Source organism: Megalops cyprinoides, chromosome 2, assembly GCF_013368585.1.
Source record: "Megalops cyprinoides isolate fMegCyp1 chromosome 2, fMegCyp1.pri, whole genome shotgun sequence".
Classification (NCBI taxonomy): domain Eukaryota; kingdom Metazoa; phylum Chordata; class Actinopteri; order Elopiformes; family Megalopidae; genus Megalops; species Megalops cyprinoides.
In genome coordinates, this window is record NC_050584.1 from 23871332 (window position 1) to 23897019 (window position 25688).

General features: G+C 42.2%; 1 protein-coding gene across 1 annotated transcript in view; it reads right to left on the reverse strand.

Moving 5' to 3' along the window:
- The window catches only part of si:ch211-191a24.3 (tensin-3), a 69171-nt gene extending 57269 nt beyond the window's left edge, over positions 1-11902 (reverse strand). Inside the window, exons 1-4 of the mRNA XM_036517408.1 lie at positions 11583-11902; positions 3041-3212; positions 1884-1934; positions 1062-1184 (exon numbers count right to left, since the gene is read on the reverse strand). Of these exons, the coding sequence (XP_036373301.1) occupies positions 1062-1184; positions 1884-1934; positions 3041-3190 (324 nt within the window). The 5' untranslated portion in view covers positions 3191-3212; positions 11583-11902. The remainder of the gene's footprint in view (positions 1-1061; positions 1185-1883; positions 1935-3040; positions 3213-11582) is intronic.
- Between the last annotated feature and the right edge of the window lie 13786 nt (positions 11903-25688).

The following is a 25688-nucleotide window of genomic DNA, read 5'->3' on the forward strand; positions in this document are numbered from 1 at the left end:
GAAAAAAGAACAAACCCCAGTGACCCCTGATCAAGGCCGCCAGTACCCCGACACAATGGGAAATATTCCGCCAAAAATGTTCTCACATATATCAGTGTCGCAAAGTAATTTTAGTCTTCTTTTTTACAGCTTGTTTTAATGAAACTCATGTGGATATATAGCTGTCTGCCTTTTCAGTCAAACCTCATTTAAAATTCATGTCATTCATTTTTTTTTTCAATGAAACCCCTGTGCATTTCACTAAGGTCTACCTAACCACAATGTGGGTGCCCAAAATAAAATTAAGTAAACCCATTGACTGGGAGGGTTTTCAAATGACTATGTGTCATACATTGTGTAATACCTCAAACAATGAAATCAAACATTGACATAATTAATGTTAACAATCATTTTGAATGTAAAAAGGGGAAAAATTAAGGCTAGGATTCAAGATTGTGTTAATTTCAAATCACAATGTGTGTGTAAGTCAGAAAACACGTTACCTCTGCTCAAATTCCCAGCACAGATTTAAGAACAAATTACAAAGTGGTGGGACTGAAAGAAGACCTGGGGGCATTATACAATCCTCTTGATTTGTGCTGAGAGCTTACCTTTGGCTGACACATTTAGAAATGTTTTTGATTTCTCACATGCAGACACCCAGGAGGGTTGTGAGAGATGAGAGACATAGCATTCACTTCCAATGTGCTTCAAAAAGTTAAACCCAAAGTGGATTGTAGCTTAGGCTGACTACACACCTAAGACCTACATTCAATCAATGCTTGTCATTAACTTTCACTTATAACAAAATGCAAGCGTCCTTTTTTTTTCTTAACAAACAGTTTGGCAGGTTTCTAGCAACTAAGTGTTTTAGCACTCACCATAAGGAATGAAATACAATATTACACTTGCACTGCAAAACATTAGTACTTGCATTTATATGTCAAGTCAAAGCCTTTTTCAACAAAAGTTTAAATCAGCAGCTGAAAGGCAGAGGGCAACAGTAGGGGAAGAGCTGTGTATGATCAGGGGGGGGTGGAGAGGGGTGTGGGGGTGGGGAGTGTGGGGGCGGGAGTGCGCACCCGACAGTGGATGACCACCACGTGCTGGGGGTCGGCGTTGAGCCAGTTCTCCATGGCCTTGCAGATGGTGCAGATCTTATCCAGCGGAGGAGCGTGAAGGTCAGGCCAGCCCATGTCCATGGTCTGAAACAACAACACGGCACCGGGCCCCGATTCAGAGGAACTAACAGAGCAGAGCTAATGCCTCGCACCCTCGCCGGGCCAAACACACAAGCTCTCCCCCTCGGCCACCTTAAAGGGGACGCCCCAGCGGGTGCCTCCGGGGGGCCACGCTGGAAACGCCTATGAGATTTGCCAAGTTTAAGCAAGCTGCCGTGTCAGTAAACAATAACTTGCAAGTTTCTCTGCTTCCTCCAGGCAAGGTTATGACCTCAGAGCACTGGCCGGCAGATTAAAGTGACAAATCAATTCATAATGCTTTTCATTTTTGCCTATGGGATAAAGTGTTGCTGGAAATTAGCCTTCTTTCCTTTGGCTGCTTTGTATCTTCCACACTGCACATACAGTCATCCCACAGTAGCGATAACACATTAGGCCAAACTTCTTTTTATCAAAAATCATACACTGAAGATAAGCTCATATGAACTCCGGGTGAAGGTTTTAGCTGCCTGAAGGAGTTAAGGTGCATAACATACTAAAACTATATATATATCAAAATGTACATATATATATATATATATATATATATATATATATTGCAGGTTCAGTTACCTGAGCAGTTTCATGCAGGTATCACTGCTGTAATGCATTGTAATACATTGATGTAATGCACTGTAATTGTCTCATGAATATCAAAAAGACTTTTAAAAAAGTGACAATTACCTTGGGGTTCATTTTGGTGAGATCATATCTCTTTTCTGAAAGGTTAATCACCTGAGTGATGGAAAGACAGAGAGAGAGAGAGAGAGAGAGAGAGAGACTTAAGAATGCGCCTTTTTAAGAGGTGAAAAAGTGTGGAGCCTGCACTCGTCCCTCCAGGCAGGCCCACACTGCAGGAATGTAGGTTGAGGGGATTGGGGGAGTCAGGCGGAGCACAACAAGTAGCAAAAAGGATCTGATGAACTCGTGCAAGAAGGGGCAGCAGGCTTCTTGGGCTGCTTCAAAAGGGGAAAAAACTAGTTTCCTAGGTGCTTTTCTGAGACTGTCAAGTGCCTATCCTCTATTTGAAGTCACAAAAAAATGCATTTCTACTCCGGCATGACAGCCCCCCAGTTTGAAGTTTGACAGGCAAAGATTTGAGCTTTGGACAAATTCTGACAGAAAAGTGTGGACCCATCTTCAAAAGAAAAGGACTTTTAAGGCTCTCAGCTCCACCCAATGACTGCTGGTTTGTACATCTGGCCATCCTTAAACAGGCCATATACATCTACAATCAGCCATTCATCACAGTGGAGCAGTGGTTATACACACAAGACATTGTAATGACCCGATGACACTCTTTATGGATTTGAATCCCAGGTGAGTCATCAAAGTCACACATTACTCAAGCTGAATAGCTTCCATAAAAATCCCCGACCTTAAAACGGATAGAATACGCAGTGTAAGTAAAGACACTCATATCAGATAACCTGCCAGAAACCATAAAAGAAGAATGACACTGGTGCTTATGCAACCCTCCCACAAACAAATTTAAGCAATCTTTACTTTTTCAAAAGTTACAAATATATTTTTCTTGAGCTTTATTGTATATCTCAGGTTTATGGGGTGATAACATGCTAATACAGTGGTGCTGACCTGAACTTCCAGCAGAGTGTGTGGCTCATTATGCAGGATCAAAGAGCAGGGTTACAATGATACTGAAATTAAGTGGCATTAGACAGCTGGTAAATTGCTGCCCATTTTTCATCAATTTCAACAGTCACCAAACTCATACTACTGAGTGAATTATGAAAAAAGCAATGGTTGTTTAAATCTTTTGGCAGCGTTTAAAGCGGGAAGAGTAAACAGTCCACATTTGGCAGAGCTCGGTTTCCTCTCACCAGGTAGTTGTCGGCATGTTTGGACTTGAGCATGCGCGTGACATCCTGCAGGTTGTGCAGGTAGGTCCCCTCCGAGCAGGCTCTGGGGAAGGACACGGCGATGATGCGCTCCGTGATGTAGGTCAGGTCAAGTTCATATCCTTCCTCCATTGTCACATGTGGAGCTGCTCCTCTGCACACAGCCCGAAAGAGAGAGATGGGAAACATATTGATTTGTTTGCTACCTGCTGGGAATATCTTTAATGGCTACACTCAAGCGCCAAGAGTTGTCCAATGCCTGTTATGTTTTGGTGTATATTTTAATGAGACCTATAATTAAAAAGACACTTCACTGTGACAGTAGCCAAACCTCTGAACAATTTATGGATGTCCTGGAAAAATGCACTGACCAGAAAGTGGCAAGTTATGGAGATTTGTGTTTTTGACATATTTGTAAATCACTCGAAAGTCATAATGTAGACTACATAATGATCGTTACTGCTCACTGTGATATGGTGTTAACTATAATGAAAGAAAGTCACATTTGTCAGGACATGCATCATGAGATCTGGAACAAGCACTACACAAGAAAACTTGTGGGGAGAACTCTGATGATCTTAACATTTATCTAACAAGCCATGGAGAAAACCTTTCTTTGGACCTTTAGATTCTTGAAAACAACACACCAGAAGAGGCCTGTTAACAGTACAGCCAAACCATCATGTTCCTGAACTTTTTAGATACGCATTAAAACAATTCAGATTTTGTTTCTCTGCACAAATGTCACGCATTTCCTTCCCGTGTTCCTCACAAAACATCTCTCAGCATGCAAACACAGAGCCCATCCCAGGCCCATCTTCCCAGCTGTTGGACGTGGCTGTGTAGTTGCAGTCCAGAAAGGTGGGGTTTGTTTGAGGACCCCCCTTCCCCCGCCCTTGGCTCCAGCTTCCTGTTCAGCGGGTGAGAGGCTCCCCAGGCCCTTATCTACTCATCCTTGTTTTTCTTGCTAAATCGGGCGGGTGCTCTGCCTCGCCTGCCTCTGTGGGAAATGTCTCTCTAAAGCTCTGACCACTGTGCAGGCTGCCAGTTACCCAGCATCCTTGGAGGGGTGGGGGGGGGGGACAGCCGTGGGGTGTTGTTGCATGGTACATGCTGATCTGTCAATGTGCCCAGAGGGTCGCCAGCCCAATCGCAGCCCAAAACACCCACCCCCCCCCATCCCACCAAGGATAGCAAAAAAAAACATTAGGTTTCACAAACACTGAAGTGGTGCCTGTCTGTCATACGCAAAAATAGGTGCTGGAAAGCACCGCTCATCTTTGAAAACAAAGGGACATTGAGTGTGGAGCTGTTCACAACAGAGCCTAATTATTATGGGCTGCCAGGGGCCTAGTCCAACCCCCCTACAAGGAAGTGCTGCTTTTCTCTAAGTTTTTTCATTCATTAAAGCATGAAGGGAAAACAAAAATTGTTGTGGTTTAAATGTTGGAACTTTTGGATTTTAAAACACTCATTTTAATGTGAACTGACAGAATTTAGCTCATAATACGGACTACATTGGTACCACAGCAGTATGAATATGTGTGAAGTATGCAGTGGTAATATTTCTTGTTTTCTTTAATACACTACAGCGGATTACCAGAGGAACAGTTTTCTGCCAAATTTTTGAAAAGCGAAAGTCGAAATCAAAGTTTGGAATTTAGGGAATCCTTCGAAAGAAGCTGAGGGAGACATGGTCCTCTTTGTTGTTTCTGTCAGATTTCCTCTGTTTTGCGAGAGAGACTCAAAGCACTTAAATACAGTGAGGATTCCCACGAGTCCTGGCCTTTAAGTGTGTGTGTGGGTGAAGCTGCAAACACTTCATCTGCCGGTGACCTCAGCACACAGAGTAATTTCACCACCCCTCTCATCTGGCGCTAACTACATGTCATCAACCTCCCTAACTCTCAGAACCGCGTGAGTTGGGCGAGTTGGAGCTGCAAGGAAGGCTCTGTGTGCTTTCGGGATCACCGTTTATTTTGCTTTAGGCCCTGTTTGCTTACCTTACCTTTCTGTAATCTCGGAGGCTGACTGAGGACCATTAATTAAGTTCGGCTCGGCCGGGCAGGGCCGGGTCACGCACCTTTAAACTGACTTTGAACTACGGGGAGCTGGTAATGAAACGGCGAGGCAGACAGAAGGCCCCCGACGGCCTTTCGGAGGGGGGTGAATGGAGTCAGTGTGAGAGGGGGTTCGGCGCTGGTGCAGATGCCGGAGGTTCGGAGTGGAGCCACACAGGTCTCTCAGGAGAGTCAGGGAGAGTGACAAAGGTGCTAGAGACCAAGTGAAGAAAAATCCTCCAAACAACAGCTAATGAGAAGTAGACGAGAGAGGCTGTCTGCACCGGGCAATTTCCTGAGCAGCTGAGGCCACTGAATGCTGAATGAAATGTGTGTTTGGAAGCAGAGAAGCCAATAGATTACATTATTACATTATTGCCATTTAGCAGACGTTCTCATCCAGAGCGACTTACATATGTTACAGCTTTTTACGTTAGTCATCTATACAGCTGGATATTTACTGAGGCAATTCTGGGTTAACTACCTTGTCCAAGGGTACAGCAGCAGTGCCCCAGCCTGGAGCCAAACTGCCAACCTTTCGAGTTACGAGTCCTGCTCCTCACAACTATGCTACACTGTCGCCATATGGGAGTAATGTTGCTGAGGTCAACACGGAGGGAATCCAAAATGGACTGGACCCTGCGGTATTGCGTAGACAAGCACATGAATCAAGTGATTAAATGCATATTACAGTTTCACATTGGTACATGCATTCAAGGTCATCAGATTAAGTCCTACAAATTCTGAAAGATACATAAGGTGAAACAATTCATCTCTAACAACAAGCAAGCACCATCTTAAAAGCACAAAAAAGTCATAAATCACAACAGTCTCTAGTGAAGTAGCACAGATCACAAAAAAATGACAAAGAAACAACATGCTGTAATCTACATTTTCACAGAACTCCTGACATGGTGAAGCACCACCTCTGATGAACAACAGTTGCATGTGCAACTTCACAATGTAGACTGGATGTCCTGATACACACTGTCATGGCAAAATGGTCCTGTTGAAAACTATGAAAATTATGCCCCATGTGACAGACTGAACTGCTATTTGAAATTAACATGGTCCTGCAAAGCAGGTTCCAGCTCTAATGCCTGTTCAGTGTGTTTCACATTCTGGCAGGTAGATCCATTAATGTTTTAGTATCCTGCGGAGGATTTTCAACTCTCTTTGAATAGCACATCAGACTGGGTGTTTCAAACACGTTCACCACGTGAAATGTGGTGTTGTGATATAATTATTACCAACTGTAAGCTTTCAAAAGACTTCATATTACCAGTACTCATTCTGGAGTCTTATTTCTAATCTCATTGTAATCACCACTGTTATTGGTGTAGTGTTCAAGGCAGATGGAAAATTAACAAAGGTGGTTTTGTGTCCTAATTGAACCTGTGACAATGCCACAGTGACACAGCTGAATTCAAAAACCTGCCTTCTGTCCCGCAACTCAGGCAAAAAAAAAAGCCTCTCCTTAGAGTGCAGCTCTGCTACTGCACTCTCCATTTTTTCTTCTTGTCAAACACTTCGCTGGTTTTTAGGGGAAGGTGATATTTCTCCCTGAAAGGCAAGAACAAACAGTCCCCATGCAAGGTGTTCAAAGCCCACACAGGTCTCCGTAACACAAGCCGAAAACAAAAGAGTGGGGGGGAAAGAAAAAAAAGAGAGAAAAAAAACCAGAAGCTCGCTGGATCCATTCAACAAGCTGCAACAGGCCAGTGGGCAGATGCTGGAGATTAAGGTGTCTCAGCCACTTCACTTCCAAAACTCATAGCCTCCAGGAACATGTTTTTGTATAAGCACAGTCAGCAGAGCTCAAATATGCATCAGAATCATTCATTACGGTAACACCCCTCCAGGCATCACGCCCTCGCCCGGGCACCTCCTTTCAGTCTTCCATTTTGAGGAGACAGACCTGATCCCGCGTTGCCTTGTGGGTACCATCTGCCAGCAGGCAAAGGAAGACATTAGATCAGTGTGTAGTCTGTGACAGGCAAATGTCTGTTCGGCCTCCCCCACCACCGCCACTCACATTTTGGAACATGCGATTGTGTAATCTTAAGAATTTCGCAATGACACCCATGAAACTATTTTGGCCACGTTTTCCATCAGAAAGCCAGTCAAATGGTGCGGTTATGTTACAATTTCAAAGAGCATTTAAATCTTTGTAATGGTACTGTAGATTTGAATTCTGGGTGGGACATTACTCTTCCACCCTAGAGCAGAGCACTTAACCTGAATTGCTGCTGCTGCCAGCCAGTTACAAACCTGGGAATCAATGGTGGTTTCACAGCAACAGAAACACAAGGCTTTCCTCCTATTAAAGACAAACCTTCTATTCTGAGTTTTGTAGGGTAATTTGTCATCCATGGCAAAGAGCAAAAGAGCAAAGAGTATTTCCAACATTTTTTTCCACTGAGAAACTGTTGTGGGAACCACTTAATTAAAACATAATGTAAACTACCAAGTAAGCATCTTTCAGAATCAGCGAGCAAGGTGTGGTGTTTACAGCCTAGGGGTGCAGGGTCTACCGGCTGAGAGGCAGTGCCCGTGAGAGACAAGTAAAACCTGGTGACCATCACAGAAAACGTGAGGAAAGCCACAGGCAAACAGCAGAGGTCACGCTCCTCTCTGTGACCTGCAATGTCACAATCACGGCAGCCATCTGCGCATGTAACTGCGGTCATGAGATAGGCCCCCTGTGTACGGCCATCAGCATCAAAGGAAGCGGATTGGTGGATCAAACCTGAATACCGATAACAGGAGGAAAACCCGAGTAGAGCTACCAGGTGCTTTTCACCGTGGGCCATCAACCAGGTGCCCCTCAACCGTGGGGAAGTGTGGTTTGGCAGGAAAACGTGCGGAAGGGAAGCCAAGCCCAGCTTCGGAAATTAAAAGGGGAGATAATGGCAGTTAGTGTTTGATCCTTTGAAAGCAAGTCAAGGGGGAACGCAGCACATTACCGAGGGAAACGCATGGTAATAAAGTCAAGGCACACCTGCAGCAAGCTTTGAACCTTAATATTTGCACGATTAATGTTTCCTGACTCCCAAAAATACTTCAGGCAGTGTTCAGTACTCCAGGACCCTACAGAGATAAAGATGCAGCGCATTCACACCCTTTCAATGTTGCTCTCTTACCCAATGATGTCATCAAGGCATTTACCTGAACGTGGCCTACTTTGGATAAGTGTTCCTGGTCAAGAACAAGGAAGTAAACTCTTCTTATCAATGAGGTGGATTATTTTGCTAGTTACAGGAGCTTTGCAGACTACATTGTCAGACATTAAGCAACAGTCCAACTTTACACAAGCCTTGAAGTGAAACAAAAGATACTGAAATGCCATTGAATTCTTTAATAAAAATACCTACAGACAACATGCTTTTGTTTAAATGGTGATATGAAATGTCAGAAGAAAGGAAGCAGTTCCGGCTACACATTTTTTCTGGATTTAAGATGCTACCAAACACCTGCGTAACTGAGCTGTTGTAACTCAGTATGTTAAAAGAAGCTTGCTGTGATATCTGAACATCATTAGCAGGCCATCTTAACACAGTTCCACAGCAGTGAACGAGGTAACACTCAGGCAGCCCTATTCAGTGAAGACATTCATTGGAACTGATTCGATTTATTCATTAAGAGCCAGTTGTCTTCCCAAAGCTCTGAAACCTTTTTCTTTTTTTTGTGTGTTTATTGTTGTGGATCAGTGTTAGTTCAGTCATATCCCCGTTTCAAAAAAGCCCCAGTTAATCCAGATTACGCCTCTCTAAACAAGCATCCAGGTAAAGCGAGGCAGACAGAAAGGGAAAACCCTTCCCTCGCAGGTTAATGCTGGGTGATTTAGGAGTGGATAGTGCTTCTGGATTTAGGAGAGGATCACTGCGCCCCGTTTGAAATCCCAGCCAGCCTCTCGAGTCTGCGGTTTTGCCCACACACACCTCTGCACATGCAGCCGGGGATCTGGCTAACCCGCCGTCTGCTAACCGCCTCCCCCTCCCCACTGCTAAATGCTCTGCTGTAACTGCAGACCAAACAGCACGGCACATGTGTGTAGCACCCCACCGGCCCCTACCAACAGACTGACGCAGATCTAGGCGATGCCCCACACCCCACCCGCCCCTACCAACAGACTGATGCAGATCTAGGCGATGCCCCACACCCCACCCGCCCCTACCAACAGACTGACGCAGATCTAGGCGATGCCCCACACCCCACCCGCCCCTACCAACAGACTGACGCAGATCTAGGCGATGTCTGACTCCTTGTCCTGGCCAAAACACGGGGTGAGGTCATTGTGATACGATCACACGCGCTTTCCAGTACCATTTCCAGGTCATTTGTGAGGGGGGTTGGGGGGTGTTATTGCCTGAGGCTGTAGTTATGTCTAAAACGGGCCAGTTCAATCTGGTCTCGTAGTAGAAGGTACGGTGTAGGGCCCAGATTTCTCTGCCATCTGTCCATGCTACTCTTTACAAAACGGCACTGGCAAATCTCACAAATCCGCGCAATTATATATCCTCGATTTGTTTTTAATATTGAAATTGTTTTAAAAACAAATGTTGCAGTACATTAAATAAAACATGTTTAATAGGGTCGGCCATTTTCCTCCAAATTCTACCTGAAAGAAACTGCATTTTGTTTTGCAAGAGCCTATACAACAGCCTTCACATACCCATGAAATTACCCACTTATAAAAGCACATACTTAGGAATCACATGGAGCCTTGTTTTCACTCTGTTGCCCCATTTGTTTTCTTCATTTTTTTTTTCCAAGTATGATTCTTGGCCACCTTTTCCTGAGGCCAGGGAATATGTTTTCCCAGTTTTTCCCCAACTGGCTAGTTTTTTCTGGACTTTACATCGCTACTGAAAATTTCACTTTGGTTATAACATTGCCCTATGGCAAATAAATTGTGATTGTCATTATCCAGAGGCCTAATCAAATTAAACTCCCTTGTTGGTTTATCGTTGGCTTATCATGGGAAAAGTATACACTGCCCCATTAAAATCCAAAATTAGATTAGACTTTACTTGCATGAAATAAGTCCAAGTAGTGCTTCAAGTTCCCAAGTTCTCTGTGCATTTCTGTGGATCAGTGAGCCACAGTGGAAGTGTGTCAGTCCTCAAAGGGTCCATCACAATGATATTATGCAACAGTGCCGCAGAATGAGCCGAGGTTCATTTGAAATGTCACAGCCCCTTTGGGTTATTTCCTGTTTGGCTTTGCTGATTTACGTTGCCATTTATACACCCATTCACAGCTGAAATAGACAAACAAGCAAACCCTGAGCATCCCGGACGAAATTAGCCCCGTGTCATCTGTGCATTCTTAGGCTGTTTGTTTTGCAAGTTCTGGAACTTAATGTGTTTGCCTCCGCTCTCTCCCCACCAAACAATAAACTGAGGTTTCTGATCACTTCCCCACTCAAACCTTCCCCCCCCCCACCAGTGAACCTATGAGGGATGCCTGGATTGAGCCAGATGGGGCTCCCGAACAAGCAATATCCAATTATCTGCCCCTTTCCCAAACTATAAAGGAATGCATTCCAAAATGGATTAGGGCTTTTTTCTCTCTTTCTTTCCTGCAAACTCCCCTTTTTAATGGATTGCACATGTTCGGCTGTGATGAATAGCTCTGCGCAGTGAAATATCTGCGGCCGGTCACTCCTCGGCCCTCTGTCCACCTCCACACTTATGCTTCTGATGCATGATGGAAACCTCACCTTTCAGTGACCACACCTGTCCGCAGGGTGACCAGGCCTCTATTAATTACTTGCTTCCTATGACCAATGCTTTATTTTCCCTGATCTTAGGTTAAGACCCAAAGACAGACAGACAGAGAAAGAGAGAGAGAGAGAGAGAGAGAGAGAGAGAGAGAGCGCCCCAGGTAAAGAGATAAACACAGGCTATTACAGACAGAAGGGGGGAAAAGGTAGAAGGGGCCTGGGAAATGAGGTAAATGGAACTTCTTACATGTCATTAACAATGGCTGTCTAAAGCACAGCCTCCAGGCTACAAAATACCAAATGCCAGCTGTGTCAGAGACCAAGAGTGCCAAGCTGCCCCCCAACCCCCCCAATCTCAAAGCTTTGTTAAAGCAAAGTTAGAGCAGCGTGCAACCTCAGACCAGGGTTCCGTACAAAGCACATCCAGTTTTGCTAGGCACCTCTACCTAATCACCCCTCCTTCTCTGTTCTCAGCCTCCTCTCTCTTTAAAAACAGAGCCAAGATAAATAAAGTGCAAGTAAAGCACTTTTTCCACGAGAGTCTTAAATAATTCCACTTCAACTATTCAGACCCATTAATAAGAAGTGATTCGACACACGGTGTGAGAGGGAGGTGGAGAGAGAGGCAGACAGCACCTTGTGACCGCACCGTGCAGTGAAAACATGAACCAGGAGTACCTCAGAAGGCACAGCCAGCAGATAACACACGGAAATAAAAAAGATTTGACTACTTTACCTTTAACACACCAGAAAAAAAGAAGTCCACGGGGGTCGAAAAAACTAGCCAAGCAGCAACAACACAAAAAAAAGAGCTGTAGATCCTCTCTGTGCGGGAAAACTCTTCAGGATCAGAGTTCGGAGAGGGGGGGAGAGAGAGAGAGAGAGAGAGAGAGAGTTCAACGTGTACTTTGCCCCGGCTCGCAGTCCCTGTGTGTGAGCTGCAGCGCTCCCCCGGCCTCCGAGCGCTCTCTCTCATTCGCAGCCTCCTGCTGCTGTTGCTGCTGCTGCTGCTGCCGCCGCTGCAGTTCCTGGAGCAGCCAGCCCTCCCTGTGTGTGGCTTCCTCCACAGCTCTGATCCCTCCCTCTCCCTCCCCATTAACACCAGGGCAGGCGGGTGGGCAGGCGGGCGAGCTGGGGTGGGGAGGTGGTGGGGGTGTAGGGGGGGGGGGGGTGGGGGTGTGGACCAGGAGGGCTGAAATAACAGGAAGGCAGTGCAGGCACACGCACGCTGTGAGTTTATTCAGAGATTTAAAAAGTGTATCATTTACCCCCGGGTGTAGCCACTGCTTTACGTTTGGGGGTTTGGTCACACAACGGCCAGTGCAAATGAGAAAGGAAAAAGAATGCACTGTTATTGTGTCCTTCCATATATATTTTTCCTTTCCACCAGCAACAAAAAGAAAAGATTGGTATATGGAGTGAAGCACTTTCCTTTGGTAATAAAAAAGTATTCATGCAAAATTTTTCATTAGAAAAATTGAAGTCACTATATCAAAGTTTTTTTAAGTAGCTTTTAAAATACAATTGTTAAATGTAATTGCATGGCAAATATCTAACAGGCTAGAGGTCTCTTTTAAAGGTGGGCACAAACAACACTGAAACATTCTCTCAAGTGAAATAACAGCTGCATGAAGACCTTTAAAAGTAAAGCAGTCTGTAAAATGCATTTCCAAATTTGCGTATGATTTCCTTTAAGTAGCCAGGCTCATAGGGACCCACGACCCACACAACCCCTCTCATCTGTTCTTTCAGGCTGGGGTAGTCAGTGACTAAGCCCTGCTGTCATAAACATTATCTCACATTTCCCCCCCTCATGCTCAGCTGAACACCCGTGTTTACTCCTGTTTAGACATGAGCTCGCTTCGTCAAGTCACCACCTGGCAAAACGAGACAGTTGGCTACTAACGTCAACTGCAGCTAACTTGAAGAGGAAAAAAATGAACTGAATAAAACTCCAACATCACGTGTGCGTCATATCAAATGAAATGCTGCGTCAGTGCATGGAGGTCATACGCTAACGCAGATAAATGAGGGGAAAAAAGTGTAGGCCTACAGCAAGCGCAAAAAAATTTCATGTTCTATTTTAAAACGGATTTATTACACAACCGAATCTGAATCCAAAGTACATTTTATTTCCAAGAATAATCAAAGTAAGACCAATGGTTTTCTCTGTAAATCGTGTCGAAAGGACTTTTTTTGCGATTTTTTATATATAAAAAAACGCAAAGCAGTTTAAAAAATATTCATAAAGCGAAGTAGCGACTGTACGTTTCCCCCTGGGAGCTACAAATATTGCAGAGCTATGAATTTAGGATAATGCAGTATCACAGACATTGAGATGGAATCATATTTTACAGTGATCACCATCTGTGTCGATTGTACAGATTTTTACTTAGTGTACTTACACTTGCATTTCTCAATCTGCCACTGACTTCTTCACACACACAAGGATGCTGTACCCAGTCGCTTTGCTGTTTCCACACCCTCTCTGAAAGACACTCCACTTACTGTTCATCTGCAAAATCACGCGCTATTCGCGCACGCGGGATTTATTGCAACAGATGCGGAGAGTTCGGCGGCGAATAACACGATCCAGTTGTATTTATTTACCATTATGCCATAATAGTTATTCCTCCCACAGGCAGTTCGTCAAACGTCATGGCAGTATGTCGGGAGTATATCGTTCTATAATCAGACTCTGTGCCAGGAGAAAATACAGAGGGGTTCACAAAAAGTCCTGAATACTTTGTAGACATCGGGATGTAAGGAGACAACTGGGGGTGCAATGCATCCCTAAGCACCCCCATAACGCCTGTCTATAATCATTCTACTCCCAAATAATCAACAACCGAGTTTCCAATATATAGCTTAGATATGTATAATATAGATGCACACAGCCCTACCGGGCGTCTTAGCAAACATGTGTTTTAACAAAAGTTTTTAAATATCTTTTCGCACCGTTGTAACGGCAGAGTTGTCTGCAAGTTGAAGGTGACAACGTACTGTTCTCCCGTCAGTGCAATCGTCGTTGCAGCCATTACATGCCCGAGCACCAAGACTTAGCAATTTTGGAACCTGGAATTTAATTATGTCCTGGTTGTAATTATAAAAGAGGCTTTACCACACACAAACTCCCAGAATATGCAAGTTTTAATGAATGGAATTTTATTGTGAACTGGTCCCTGTAATTGTTGTCTTGGCAAACTATCATTTCCGCCCCAGACACAGTGGCTCAGTAGGCTTCGACATCACTAATGCCACCTAGTGGTCAACAAACTGTAGCCGGACCATTTAAAAAAATAAAAATAAAATAATAATAAGAGCGGACAGAGACGAGCGCAGCTCATTGAAATCCATTGGAGGACGGCTGTGTATGTTTGTTGACAATAGCTGGGCCACACAGTACTGTATACGGGAGGAAGTGTGCACACCGGACCTTGAGATTTTAACGATCTCTTTTAGACATTTTTATCTCCCGCGGGGGTTCTACCAGATCATTGTCATACTTTATGTGTCCGGACCGAACGATGACACTGCACGGGAAAGAATAGCGAAGAGCTTCAATGATGCACTCACTCGCTCTGCAGACCAACCCGTTTTAATTCGTGGGTATTTTAATTAATGTAATTTATCTGAATACCTGCCTAGCCTTAAGCAAGAAGAATCGAAGCTTTCCAACGATAGGTCGATCAAGACCCTAGACCAATCAGATGGCAAGATATTGCGATGCGAAACAAAGGAGTGCAAGGAAGCGGCTGTTTATCAATCTGCGTTTGTCCGCTTTTTTTTTTTTTAAAATAATTTTTCATTTTTTAATTATGAATAACACAATGAACAAAGAGAAAAAAAGGAAACCCCCAGGTCAACGAAAGAATTTCCACATGCCTGGCTGACATCTCCAAATGGATGTCATCCCACCATCTGAAGCTGAACCTCAAGAAAACCGAACTGCTCTTCATCCCAGCCGGCCCTTCCTCCCTGCAAGACCTCTCCATCACCGTTGATGACACCACAACACCATCCTCTCGATCCGCAAAGAGCTTGGGCGTCATCCTCGACAGCAACCTGGACTTCAAGGAGCACATTGCTCACACATCACTAGGCTGCCGATTCCTCCTCCACAACATCAGGAGGATTCGTCTGATCCTGACATACATACGCCACGCAACTCCTTGTCCAGGCCACAGTGCTCCCTCGCCTGGACTACTGCAACGCTCTCCTCGCAGGCCTCCCAGCCTGCACCACCCACCCACCTCATCCAGAACGCAGCTGCCCGACTAATCTTCAACCTCCCCAAATTCTCCCACATTACTCCCCTGCTTAAATCCCTCCACTGGCTTTCTGTCGCTGCCAGGATCAGATTCAAGACACTGACCCTCTCCTTCTTTGCAATCAACAGGACAGCCCCTACCTACCTCCAAGACCTCATCCAGCCCTACACACTGCCCGCCCCTGCGCTCAGCAGCAACTCGACATCTCGCTCCTTGCACAGGCAAAGCGGGAGGTTCTTTCTCTGCTAGGCAACGGCGTTTCTCCTACATCGCTCCCCAGTGGAACAAACTCCCCGTCCTGCCACGGACAGCTCCATCACTCTAATCCTTCAGACGTGGTCTGAAGACACCCCCCCCCCGATCAGTGCTGTCATAAATTGCTGTGTGCTTTTTGTGTTTTGTTTTCTTGTTACTGCCTTTACTCTGGTACTTATTGCGCTGTTTGAAGTTGGATCTGATTAGTTGCCCTATACCATGTAGCTGAAAAATTAGATACTAGGTCTGTTTGAGTACTGTGTCCTCAAACAGACCTTGCTCTTCTGTGAGAACTGTCTCATTGTGGAACTGTACACATCCTGTCCCTGTACTGTCGCTATACTTACTGTATGCACTTTTGTACGTTGCTTTGGATAAAAGCATCTGCTAAATATATAAATGTAAACGTAAAGGTTACACATAAAAGGCATCAAATCAAATATACACTCAATCTAAAAATAACTTAAAATATGTACAGCTTTATTATTAGAAGAATGTTCAATTAAGCTAACATTTTTTCTACATTCTCTCATAAACACTAGAAAAACAGGCTTATTCTTCATGAATTTGCATTTATGGATATAACATTTAGCTAATATAATAATCTTATTTATCAGATGAAATTCTTTTTCCTTAAACTTATCGTATACGGCAAATCCAAACAGAATGTTTTTCCAAAATAGAGAAAAATCACTATAAATATGGTCAATCACAAACCTACAAATATCTTGCCATAACAACTTGACATAGGGACAGTGCCAGAATAAATGGAGCAACGTTTCAGGATGTCTATCACAAGAAGAAAAACTAACATTAATATCTTTTTAGTTTGCTCAAATAATTATTGGCTGGGTAATATTTGTGTATAATTTTAAACGATACCTCTCTAATTTTAATTTTAGTAAGCAAGTACTTTTATGGTAGCATCCATGCATCTTTCCGATGAATATCATCAACCAGCCCATTCCAATAAGAAACTACATGTGGAGTCAACACAACATCTTTTTGAAATAAGGATATAGCCCTATTGTTATTTTTAGGAATGGAAGAAAAACATACCCCACCCACTGGAGTATCAGCTGGATCTACTGAAGGTAAAGTGGAGGGATAATGGGCATTCCTTCATCTGGCAACCATCAGGTATGGCACCAAGGACAATAGCAAACTCTTTAGGAGATATAGGAATCTTATACAAAGCTAAAAACTCCTGATACGATAATAGAAATCCTTGAGGGTTGATTCACCATGATGATCCGATTATCAAACCAATTTTTCAGAAACAGAGATCTGTTTTTATATAGAATGTCTTTGTTGTTCCAAATAAAATATTGGTTTGGGGAGAAGTTGTGTCTGTAAACCAATGACCAAGCCAATAACATTTGTTTATGAAAAGGAGACAGTTTTGCTGAATTTTTTTCGGGATTGCAGTTACATAGTAACAAAAACTTAAGGCCACTAACACGAGAAAATATATAATGAGGAATAAAATTCCAAATTGAAGTTTTTCATAAAGTGTTTAACCCAGTTTATGTTAAAAGTAGCCTATGGTTCGGAGTGCAGAAGTATAAAAAATTAAGGCCACCATTTGCATAAGTATACATGACTACTGACTTCCTGATGTAATGAGCGCGTTTTTGTCCGTTCTCATGAACTTGTTTGACGTAATCTTTCACGGCCCAAGTACGGTTTCAATACTAAAGAACGCAAGTGGCAGTGTTCAAAAGTTCATGTATGTATGGTATGCTCTAAACATAATGTATTTTTATATATTCGGCCATTCATTTTCTGTACTCGCGTATCGAGTGTAGGGTGGCATTCCAGTACACCATGGATGGGTGTGTTTTAATCATTAATGTATTTTAACGTTCGGTTCCCAGAGTAGGTGAGCTCTGTGCTTTGTGTGCGTTCCTTGCTCATGTAATCCAACATGTCTGATAATTACTCTCTACCTGGTGTCCAACAGAAGAGGAAGCTGGCCCTATCACTCTTGAGACGGTCTTGGAGTTCACCTCTGGAGCCTCAGCAGTGCCTCCACTTGGATTTCCCCACCAGCCACAAATCCAGTTTCTCCGTGAGGGCAGCAAAATCTTTCCAGAGGCAAATACTTATCTTCTTGTACTCCACCTGCTGATGCACTCTTCCTATGAAGCCTTCAAGAAATACTTGACAGAGGGAATTTTGCAAGCTCCAACCTTTGGAGTTGCATAATTTGCCATGAATGTCACTGTCATTTAAAAAATTTACATTTTTGCACACGTTCATGTGCTTTGTTAGTGGTATTTTTCTAACAGGGTTGGTTCAGATGGAAGTTTTATAGGTAACTGATACCTGCAGTTTGTCTAGAAGCTTATGCAGTAATGTGGTTTTTACAACGTATTGAAAATTATGTCTTGTGTCCACAATTGGAGACATGCAGTAGTTCTGTTTACTTTTCATAGATTCAAGGCTACCCCAAGTAACTTCAGTTGACTCTGAACAAAACCTGTTAGAGGGAAGGTCAGTGTCAGAGTGACTTAGCAGGTTATTGAATATTGAGTTTTTCATAGAACTTCAAGTACATTTTTGCTGTTAGAACTCAAGTTAGATACATCAACAGCAAATAAGACACAATATAATGACAGGGAAAAGGCTTTCTTGTTATATTCATGCATACCTTAAGTTCACGAGTTTTTAATCAGCCTTCCAGAGATTCCAGACAACAAGAAATATTACACTGACAACATGAATTAAAAAAGTACAACGTGAATTAAAAAAAAGTTCTGTGATACTTTGTGTCTTTTCATTCGTTCCAGCATGTCATTGTTAATGTATGGAACATTCAAAGTGCCAAATAAAAGAATAAATACATGTGGAAATAAGACAAATTAAAAAAAAACAAATACGAGCATTTTCATTGATCTTTACAGTTATTTGTAATGGATATCTTGCTCAAGAAAAACCACCATGTCTTGTTTTTATTCATATATGTAGAATCAAGTCTAACACAAAGTAATACTCTTACATTATACCAAATGATTAACCATGTTATGCATTGTACTCATAAACCATAAGTCACATTAAGCTGGTGCATTTTAGTATTCACATTCAAAAATAGAGGCATGTCTATTTCAAATTACAATGCATACAACTTACATGTATACATATTGTATATGCAGTGTATATTGCAGTGATGTCCTGGATAATATGCAATGGATCAGATTTAGTATCAGATTCAGTATTCAGATTCAGATTCAGTATGGACAGTAGTTTGTGAGTAAATTATATTTTTTCTTTTGTGAGTTTGCAGTCTGCCCCGCTGCCGACCATCATTTCACTGCACTGTATATTGTACCTTGGCATGGGACAAATAAAAAACGTATTTTTTGAAATATTTTGAATAGAAATTTTGAAAAGAACTGCTGCAAGTTAAAAATGGAAGTTTACAGCTATATTGTTTCCAAACACAATTCACAATAGAAAAAATATAAAGAAGAAAATATAAAAAATACAAAAAGAAATAACTTAAGGAAGACATAAAACACAATAGAAAAATTCTCAAGACATAGATAAATGTGCAGAATGGAGTTAGACTCCAGTATGAGCTGCATTTAGCATTCTGATGGCCTGGGGGAAGAAGCTCCTACGGAGCCTGTCAGTGTTGGCCTTGAGGTTGCAGAGAGGTCTGCCTGACCGCAGCCATTGAAAGAATCCATGGTTTGGGTGATGCTGCACTGCCTGGTATACAAGTCCTGGAGGGGAGTTAGAATGGTCCCTGTGGTGCGCTCAGCTAGTCGCACCACCCTCTGCAGGGCCTTACGTTCCTGTGAAGAGCAGTTCCCACACCAGGCAGTGATGCATCCTGCCAGAATGCTCTCGATGCCACCAGAGTAGAAGGTTTTTAAAATCTGTTTTGGCAGTCTGAATTTCTTTAGCAGTCTGAGGTGATAGAGGCGCTGCCATGCCTTTTTCACCAGGGTGGAAGTGTGAGTGGTCCATGTCAGGTCCTCGGTGATGAGTACGCCGAGGTATCGGAAGCTGCTCACCCTCTCTACTGGGGCAACGTTCATGGAGATTGGGGTGTATCTCCTCTGTCGTTTCTTGCAGAAGTCAACTACCAGCTCCCTTGTTTTGCTGACGTTAAGGGAGAGGTAGTAGACCTGACACCATTGTGTCAGGTCCTCCACCTCCTCCAGGTAAGCCTTCTCGTTGTTGTTGGTGATCAGGCCCACCACCACAACATCGTCCGCAAACTTAATGATGGTGTTGGAACTACTCTTTCCTACACAGTCATATGTGTACAAAGAATACAGCAGGGGACTGAGGACACAACCCTGAGGAGCACCGGTGTTGAGGGTGAGAGAGGTGGAAGTGAGGCTGCCCACCCTAACCATTATAGGGGGACTATAGGGGCACTATAGTGTTAAAAGCTGAACTGTATGACAAGTCTGTAAATTAACCCTTCTGTTCTGTTCTGTTCAAAAAGACTTTACACCCCGACAGGTTTGGGGTACCTAGAGACCCCAATAGTCTAGATAGTTAAAGTATAATTAAAAATATACTTCCATGAAAGTCTGTTACTCAGATATGTTTTGTTCTTATATTGAGTACCTTAAATTTCCTGAATTGCAAAGAGCCCCCTAAACTCCTTATCTCACATGAAAATGTCTGCTTAGGCCATACAGAAGTTGACATGTGTTGAAAAATGGGCTAATTATTATTATTTTTTTGTTTACCTAAAATTAATTAACTTAATATTTGATGTGTCAGAAGGGCGATTCATTGTATTTTATTTTCCTATTTAAATAAACAATTTGAATTGCATATAGGAAATTTGAACTATCTTTGTAGGCCTACATACATATGAGGGTGTTATTAGAAGCTGTGGGACCCCCTCTCGAACTGAGCATCACAGTGCCACTGTCTCTGTAAGAACTTACTATTCCAATAGGGACACATTCCCTCCATACATATATCCAAGATGAAAAATAGAGAGCAAACTAAGTATATGCAAATATACACTATATACACCCCCCAGGCAACAGGACTGTCAGACACAGACCCCTTCCAACCTTGGCGCAAGGCACTACCAAAGGCTTGATGGCCCTGCAAGACTCTAGAGCCGGAGGGGTAGAAACCATAAGGGGTTGATGGCCCCGCAAGACGCTAGGGCAGTAGTGGTAGAAGAGATGCACAAGTCAGTGCACCCTGTCCTACTTCATACAAGATGGGCAGAGTTATTGCGTGCACTTTGCATATGTAATTATGGCATTTTGCACAGGTGACACAAGTTTTAGCATACTTTTTGCGAGGACAAACTGGACACCTGCCATGCTTTCACTTGGTTTTGGGGGGCTGTGGAAATGCTATATTTGTCTCTCCCTGAATCTCCCTCACCACAGAGACAGTTGCTGGTGCTCTTGGAAGGCACTCACAACGCTCAATTTGAGGCTTTACAAGGGCATACCCTAGCTGCTCAAGGAAGATCCTCCTCTGATTCATTTTGGTACTGTTCCAGTCTCCATTTATCCTGCGCCATAAAAGAAATGCATTGTATGCACTCACATCAGGAATATGGAAAAAAATCACCAATGGCCAATGGGCAGTCATGCGTCGGCAGCTGTATGTGGTGGTCACCATGTCCAAATTGTCAACCCCACCCTTCGTTTCATTGTAATTGAGAATCATTTGAGGCTTTCTGTCCTCACTCACAACTGCATCACTATGCATTGTACTCATAAGGAGTACATTGCTATTTTTCTTGGGGCAGTAACAAACAATGGCAGTGCTGTCAGTGCTGGGTGTGCATGTGCGCATGTACCATCAGAAGTATGGTGTGCGAGTGAAAATGTGGTAAAGGGAAGGAGGGTATACTACTAATGGATGATAATGTTAATTCACTCACTGTGTCATAAGTGTCAGCAAAAACAATAGTGGAAGGAAAAAGTCAGCAAAACTGATAAATCTTGATGTTTTATGCTTGGAGTCAAATTGACCCCAAACAACACATTCATAGCCAAAGTGTATACAGGACAGGCGAAACATACCATTACATGAAAATTAATGTTAATCAGTTGATTTTTGAAAAGATAAAAATTACCATGACACTCACAAAACAATGACACACAAATGTGAATTACTATACAAAAGATAAAGACCACCAATTACCTCATTCCCAGAATTAGGATATTGGCCCTGAAGTCCCCTCACATGCTGTTCTAGTTTGCCATCATTTGTTGCAGACATCCTATTTCTCACAGGTATATCCATCAACTTTGACCTCTTGTACAGAAATGATGAGGAGCATCCCAGTAGGAGCATCCCAGCAGAAATTCAATATGTTCTCTGGTAACATCAATGGCTGGTCTGCCTCTTCTTCCACAAAAAAATGGAAAAGAAGAACAATAAATGTTTGCATGTTATTCTCATTTGCATGTTATTCAGTTCTTCATTGTTGTTTACGAAAGGGAAATAGCCCCAAACAATGCTTCGTTTCCTTTCTGCCATTGAGCGACTAATTAACCCGCAGAATCTGTTTCTCTGCGTGCCTTACTACTGCCTTTCTATAAGCTGTGGGGAGCGGAGCGAGAAGGTGGAAGGAAAAGTAATTCCTATCCTAAACAACAATTTTTATTTAAAAAATAAATAAATAAATGAATTAATGAAATGAAGTTTAAAATCACAACTTAAAGACAGTACCTGTTGTCGGTTTTTTTTTTTTAATATGAGGATCGATTCTCAAAAATGAACCATCAGGATTGGAAGTATCGATACTTTGGTATCGATCCGCCCATCCTTAGTGTACGAGAACACACGCGGCTTGATTAACAGCTTGTGTTTAGTTGTTGCGCACAATAGGATAGTGCACACGGCTTGTTAGGTGAAGAAACTGGTTTGTGAAATACCAAAAAGGAGTGGGAAAATAGCATCGGAAAAAGGTGAAAAACAAAAGAAAAACGTTTATCATTTTGAGGAGGTTGTAGTGACCTTGGAAGAGGAAAGTGATACCGAAGAACAGCGTGACTCAGACGGCAGCGATAGCTTTGATTCATTGGAGGAGGACGCTTATCTCCATGGAGAGGACCCTGTTATGGACAGGTTATTTAAATTTACGTTGTGTTGAAGCTCATGCTTGTTGATTACATTTACATTTATTCATTTAGGTGACGCTTTTATCCAAAGTGATTTACATGAGCACTAAGGCTAGAGCATTAAGAACAGGTAAAACGTCACGTAAACAATCCAAGTACCCTATCTTGTCTTTAGAGCTAGACCCTTTTGATGTGGCTGATAAAAAATAAAAACATATACAAGCGATAATATAAGATAACAATATAAGATGCTTTTGCATATGACGGCCATATTTCGTATATCTAACACACCTGCGTGCCTACATATTTATGTATATATACATTTTTTATGTATGTGTATGTTTTCTGATTTCTGGTTTCTTGGTTTCTTTATTTAGTTATATTGCGTTTTGAGGTTGAGCCTTCTCTGTCCCTTTTTAAGCATTGCAAAGGGGGGAGTCCTTGGTGAGCTGGTACAAACGGCTCAGGAATGCTTGAAGCTGAGGATGAACATGAACCCAGCTGGTGGTGGAAAGGGGGGGTCCTTCACAGCCAAAAGTTACTGTTCTGCTGTGGCAGGGTAGGGGCAGGGGTCTACAGCTGGTGGAATGAGGATTTTAAGCATTTCGTGGCATTATGCTTGGTGCCCCAGCGCAACTGTTTCAGGCTGTGGCATGAAACTGGACATCAAAAAGTGAGTAAATGAGACAGTGCTCTTTATGGCAACATAAAAAATGTAAATAGTTTAAAAAAATGTAAATACTTCTGATAAATACCGTAGTTTTTTGTAAATTGTTCTGTTTGCTTGATTTCTCAAATAAAAGTGAAAATTTCATCTCTTGTCTCCTGTTTCCTGTTTGGGAAGGCCAAAAAGAACACTTAGAGATGTGCATAACATGAGACACTCGAGTAAGGTAAGAAATCTGGAGCATGATGTTGCCCTTCAGTGCAGATAATGCATACAAAATGATCACACAATATTTTCAGGCTTTCAGGTCTTGGCTTTTTAAATGGAAAACAAAGTGGCTCGGACCCTGTTCCAGCCAATCAAGACGTTGCTTCAGGAGCAGGGAAGGAAGGGGTGTAATTTGATGGGCTGTTGAGCTCAATTATCAACAACCTTTTGCCAGAATTGAGGACTGTACCTAAAACTTAATCTTAATCTAAATTGAAAACACAACAATATTAAGAAAGTTGAGTAGGTATGATTAATTAGTAAACAATTTATTTTGTGGAAACAATTATTTCTAACCTGAGACAAGGACAACATCAAGGCTAAATGTACAGGAAACCATGGCACAACTATAACATACACTTAACAACACTTCTTAGGCTACTTGTCTGTCCAGCTAGCTAGATAACTAGATGGATTTTAGATGCTAACTAGCTACTGGATGCCAGTCAGATGTTGCCCTAGCGCAGCTAACTATACATGATGTGATTAATAAACTTAAATGAAGCAAAGTTACATTTTCACACGGACTAATCGTGAGGCTGTGGGACGAGATAAAAGTGCGCTAATCAATAACCCAGGCCGTTTCGTATAATTACAGTCAAATGCGCATCTAACTGGCAGATATAGGCTACGATCTTAGCCCTTTGGGGCGTACGGTCACACCAGTGTGATTTGTCCTTTAGCGCGTATGATAAAACCGGTGTGATTAGAACACTAGATTGGAAAAATTCTAGCAAATTTTGGCTTTGAAGAAACAGTGATTTAATGTTAAAAAAAATACAGCAAATGCTAGCTGAAAACTATGATAAGCTTAATAACGCTAATGAAAACATAACGAATCATATAACATAACACACGTGCTACATATCATTAAAAAAAAAGTTACATGCGAAAGGTTTAGTTACCTGGAGGTAAGGAGATCTGTCCCTGCCTCTCCTGTTTGAACAGACACTGGTGCTTAATCTGCTGTTTTGAAGCTAAAATACTGTGTCAGTTTGGGTATTTTATCTTTCAGCTCCTCTTCTCCTTTATGTTTTTTTTTTTTTACTTTTAACTTCCTTTTTTGTGTATCCACTGTTGCTCTTTTTTTTTTTTTTTGGACATTTTGTTGGATGTTTAAACGGGAATACAGCTGCCGAATGTTTGAAATTAGGCGCGAAAGGTGCAACAACTACACGTCATCACTGAATTTGAAAAGAAGAAATTGTATTGGACCATAAATAAAAACAACCAGACAATTTGTCTAATCATCTCATCATCTCTTTATTTATATCCTACACATGAACAACGAACGGGCTGCAAATTTGTAGGCTACCGAACCGACATAGGGTTACTTCCACTGTCAACCAGGGCCCTGCCAGCCTGCGGGCCCTGGGGCTTAAGCCCCCCTTTAGCCCTGAATACATATAAATGTTTTTGTGCAAAATAGTTGTTTACGTATATGCTTTTCTTTCTGGAGAGGTAAAAGGACACTTGGAAAGGTAAAATACACTAGGAGAGGCCACTTGTCCTCCCTTTATTCGCACTGCAATAACATCAGATTGGAATGAAGGATGTATTCCAAATTTTGCATGGTGCAAATCCACCACCTAGTGGCCAAAATTGTAATCCCAGAACAGCCCAATGACATGGATAAAATCTTGTTTCTGACATTGACACCTAGATTTCTAAATAAAATTTCTAAAGTTGTTTTTTTTATATATATATAATTTTTAAAAATAATATTATGGACATTTTAGATTATTTTACTTCAGGGAGTTAAAAAGTAATAATAAAAATCAGCTATTATATATATATATATATATATATATATATATATATATGTGTGTGTGTGTGTGTGTGTATGTATATGAGTTGGTGTACCACTATCATGGTTTGTTGTACAAAACTTGGCTGGTTATGGCTGTGCAGAATATGGGCTCTCAAATGGCTGAAGAATTCTTAAGGCCTATATATCCGGTACTGTACAGTATGAGGTGCTTTTCGTTTTTTTTAAGTACGCAATTTATGTAACATTATGCAACTGACTAATTTTCGCGTGGGAGTTTGAACATTATGGTGCTGCTCTCCAAATATTAAGATAGCATGACAGATGAGAAACAAGAAAATGAAGGAAATAACCTTAATTGAAAAGATGATAAAGCAGGCAAATCTCTTTAATTAAAGAGTCCATACTGAATTTATTGTAAGCAATGCATCCACCACACCATTTCAACATATATTTCACATAGCATTAACTAAAGACATATTTGTTATTTTCTCATTTTTTCATAGTTATAGAAACAAAGTTATAGAAGCTGAATACTTTGATGAAG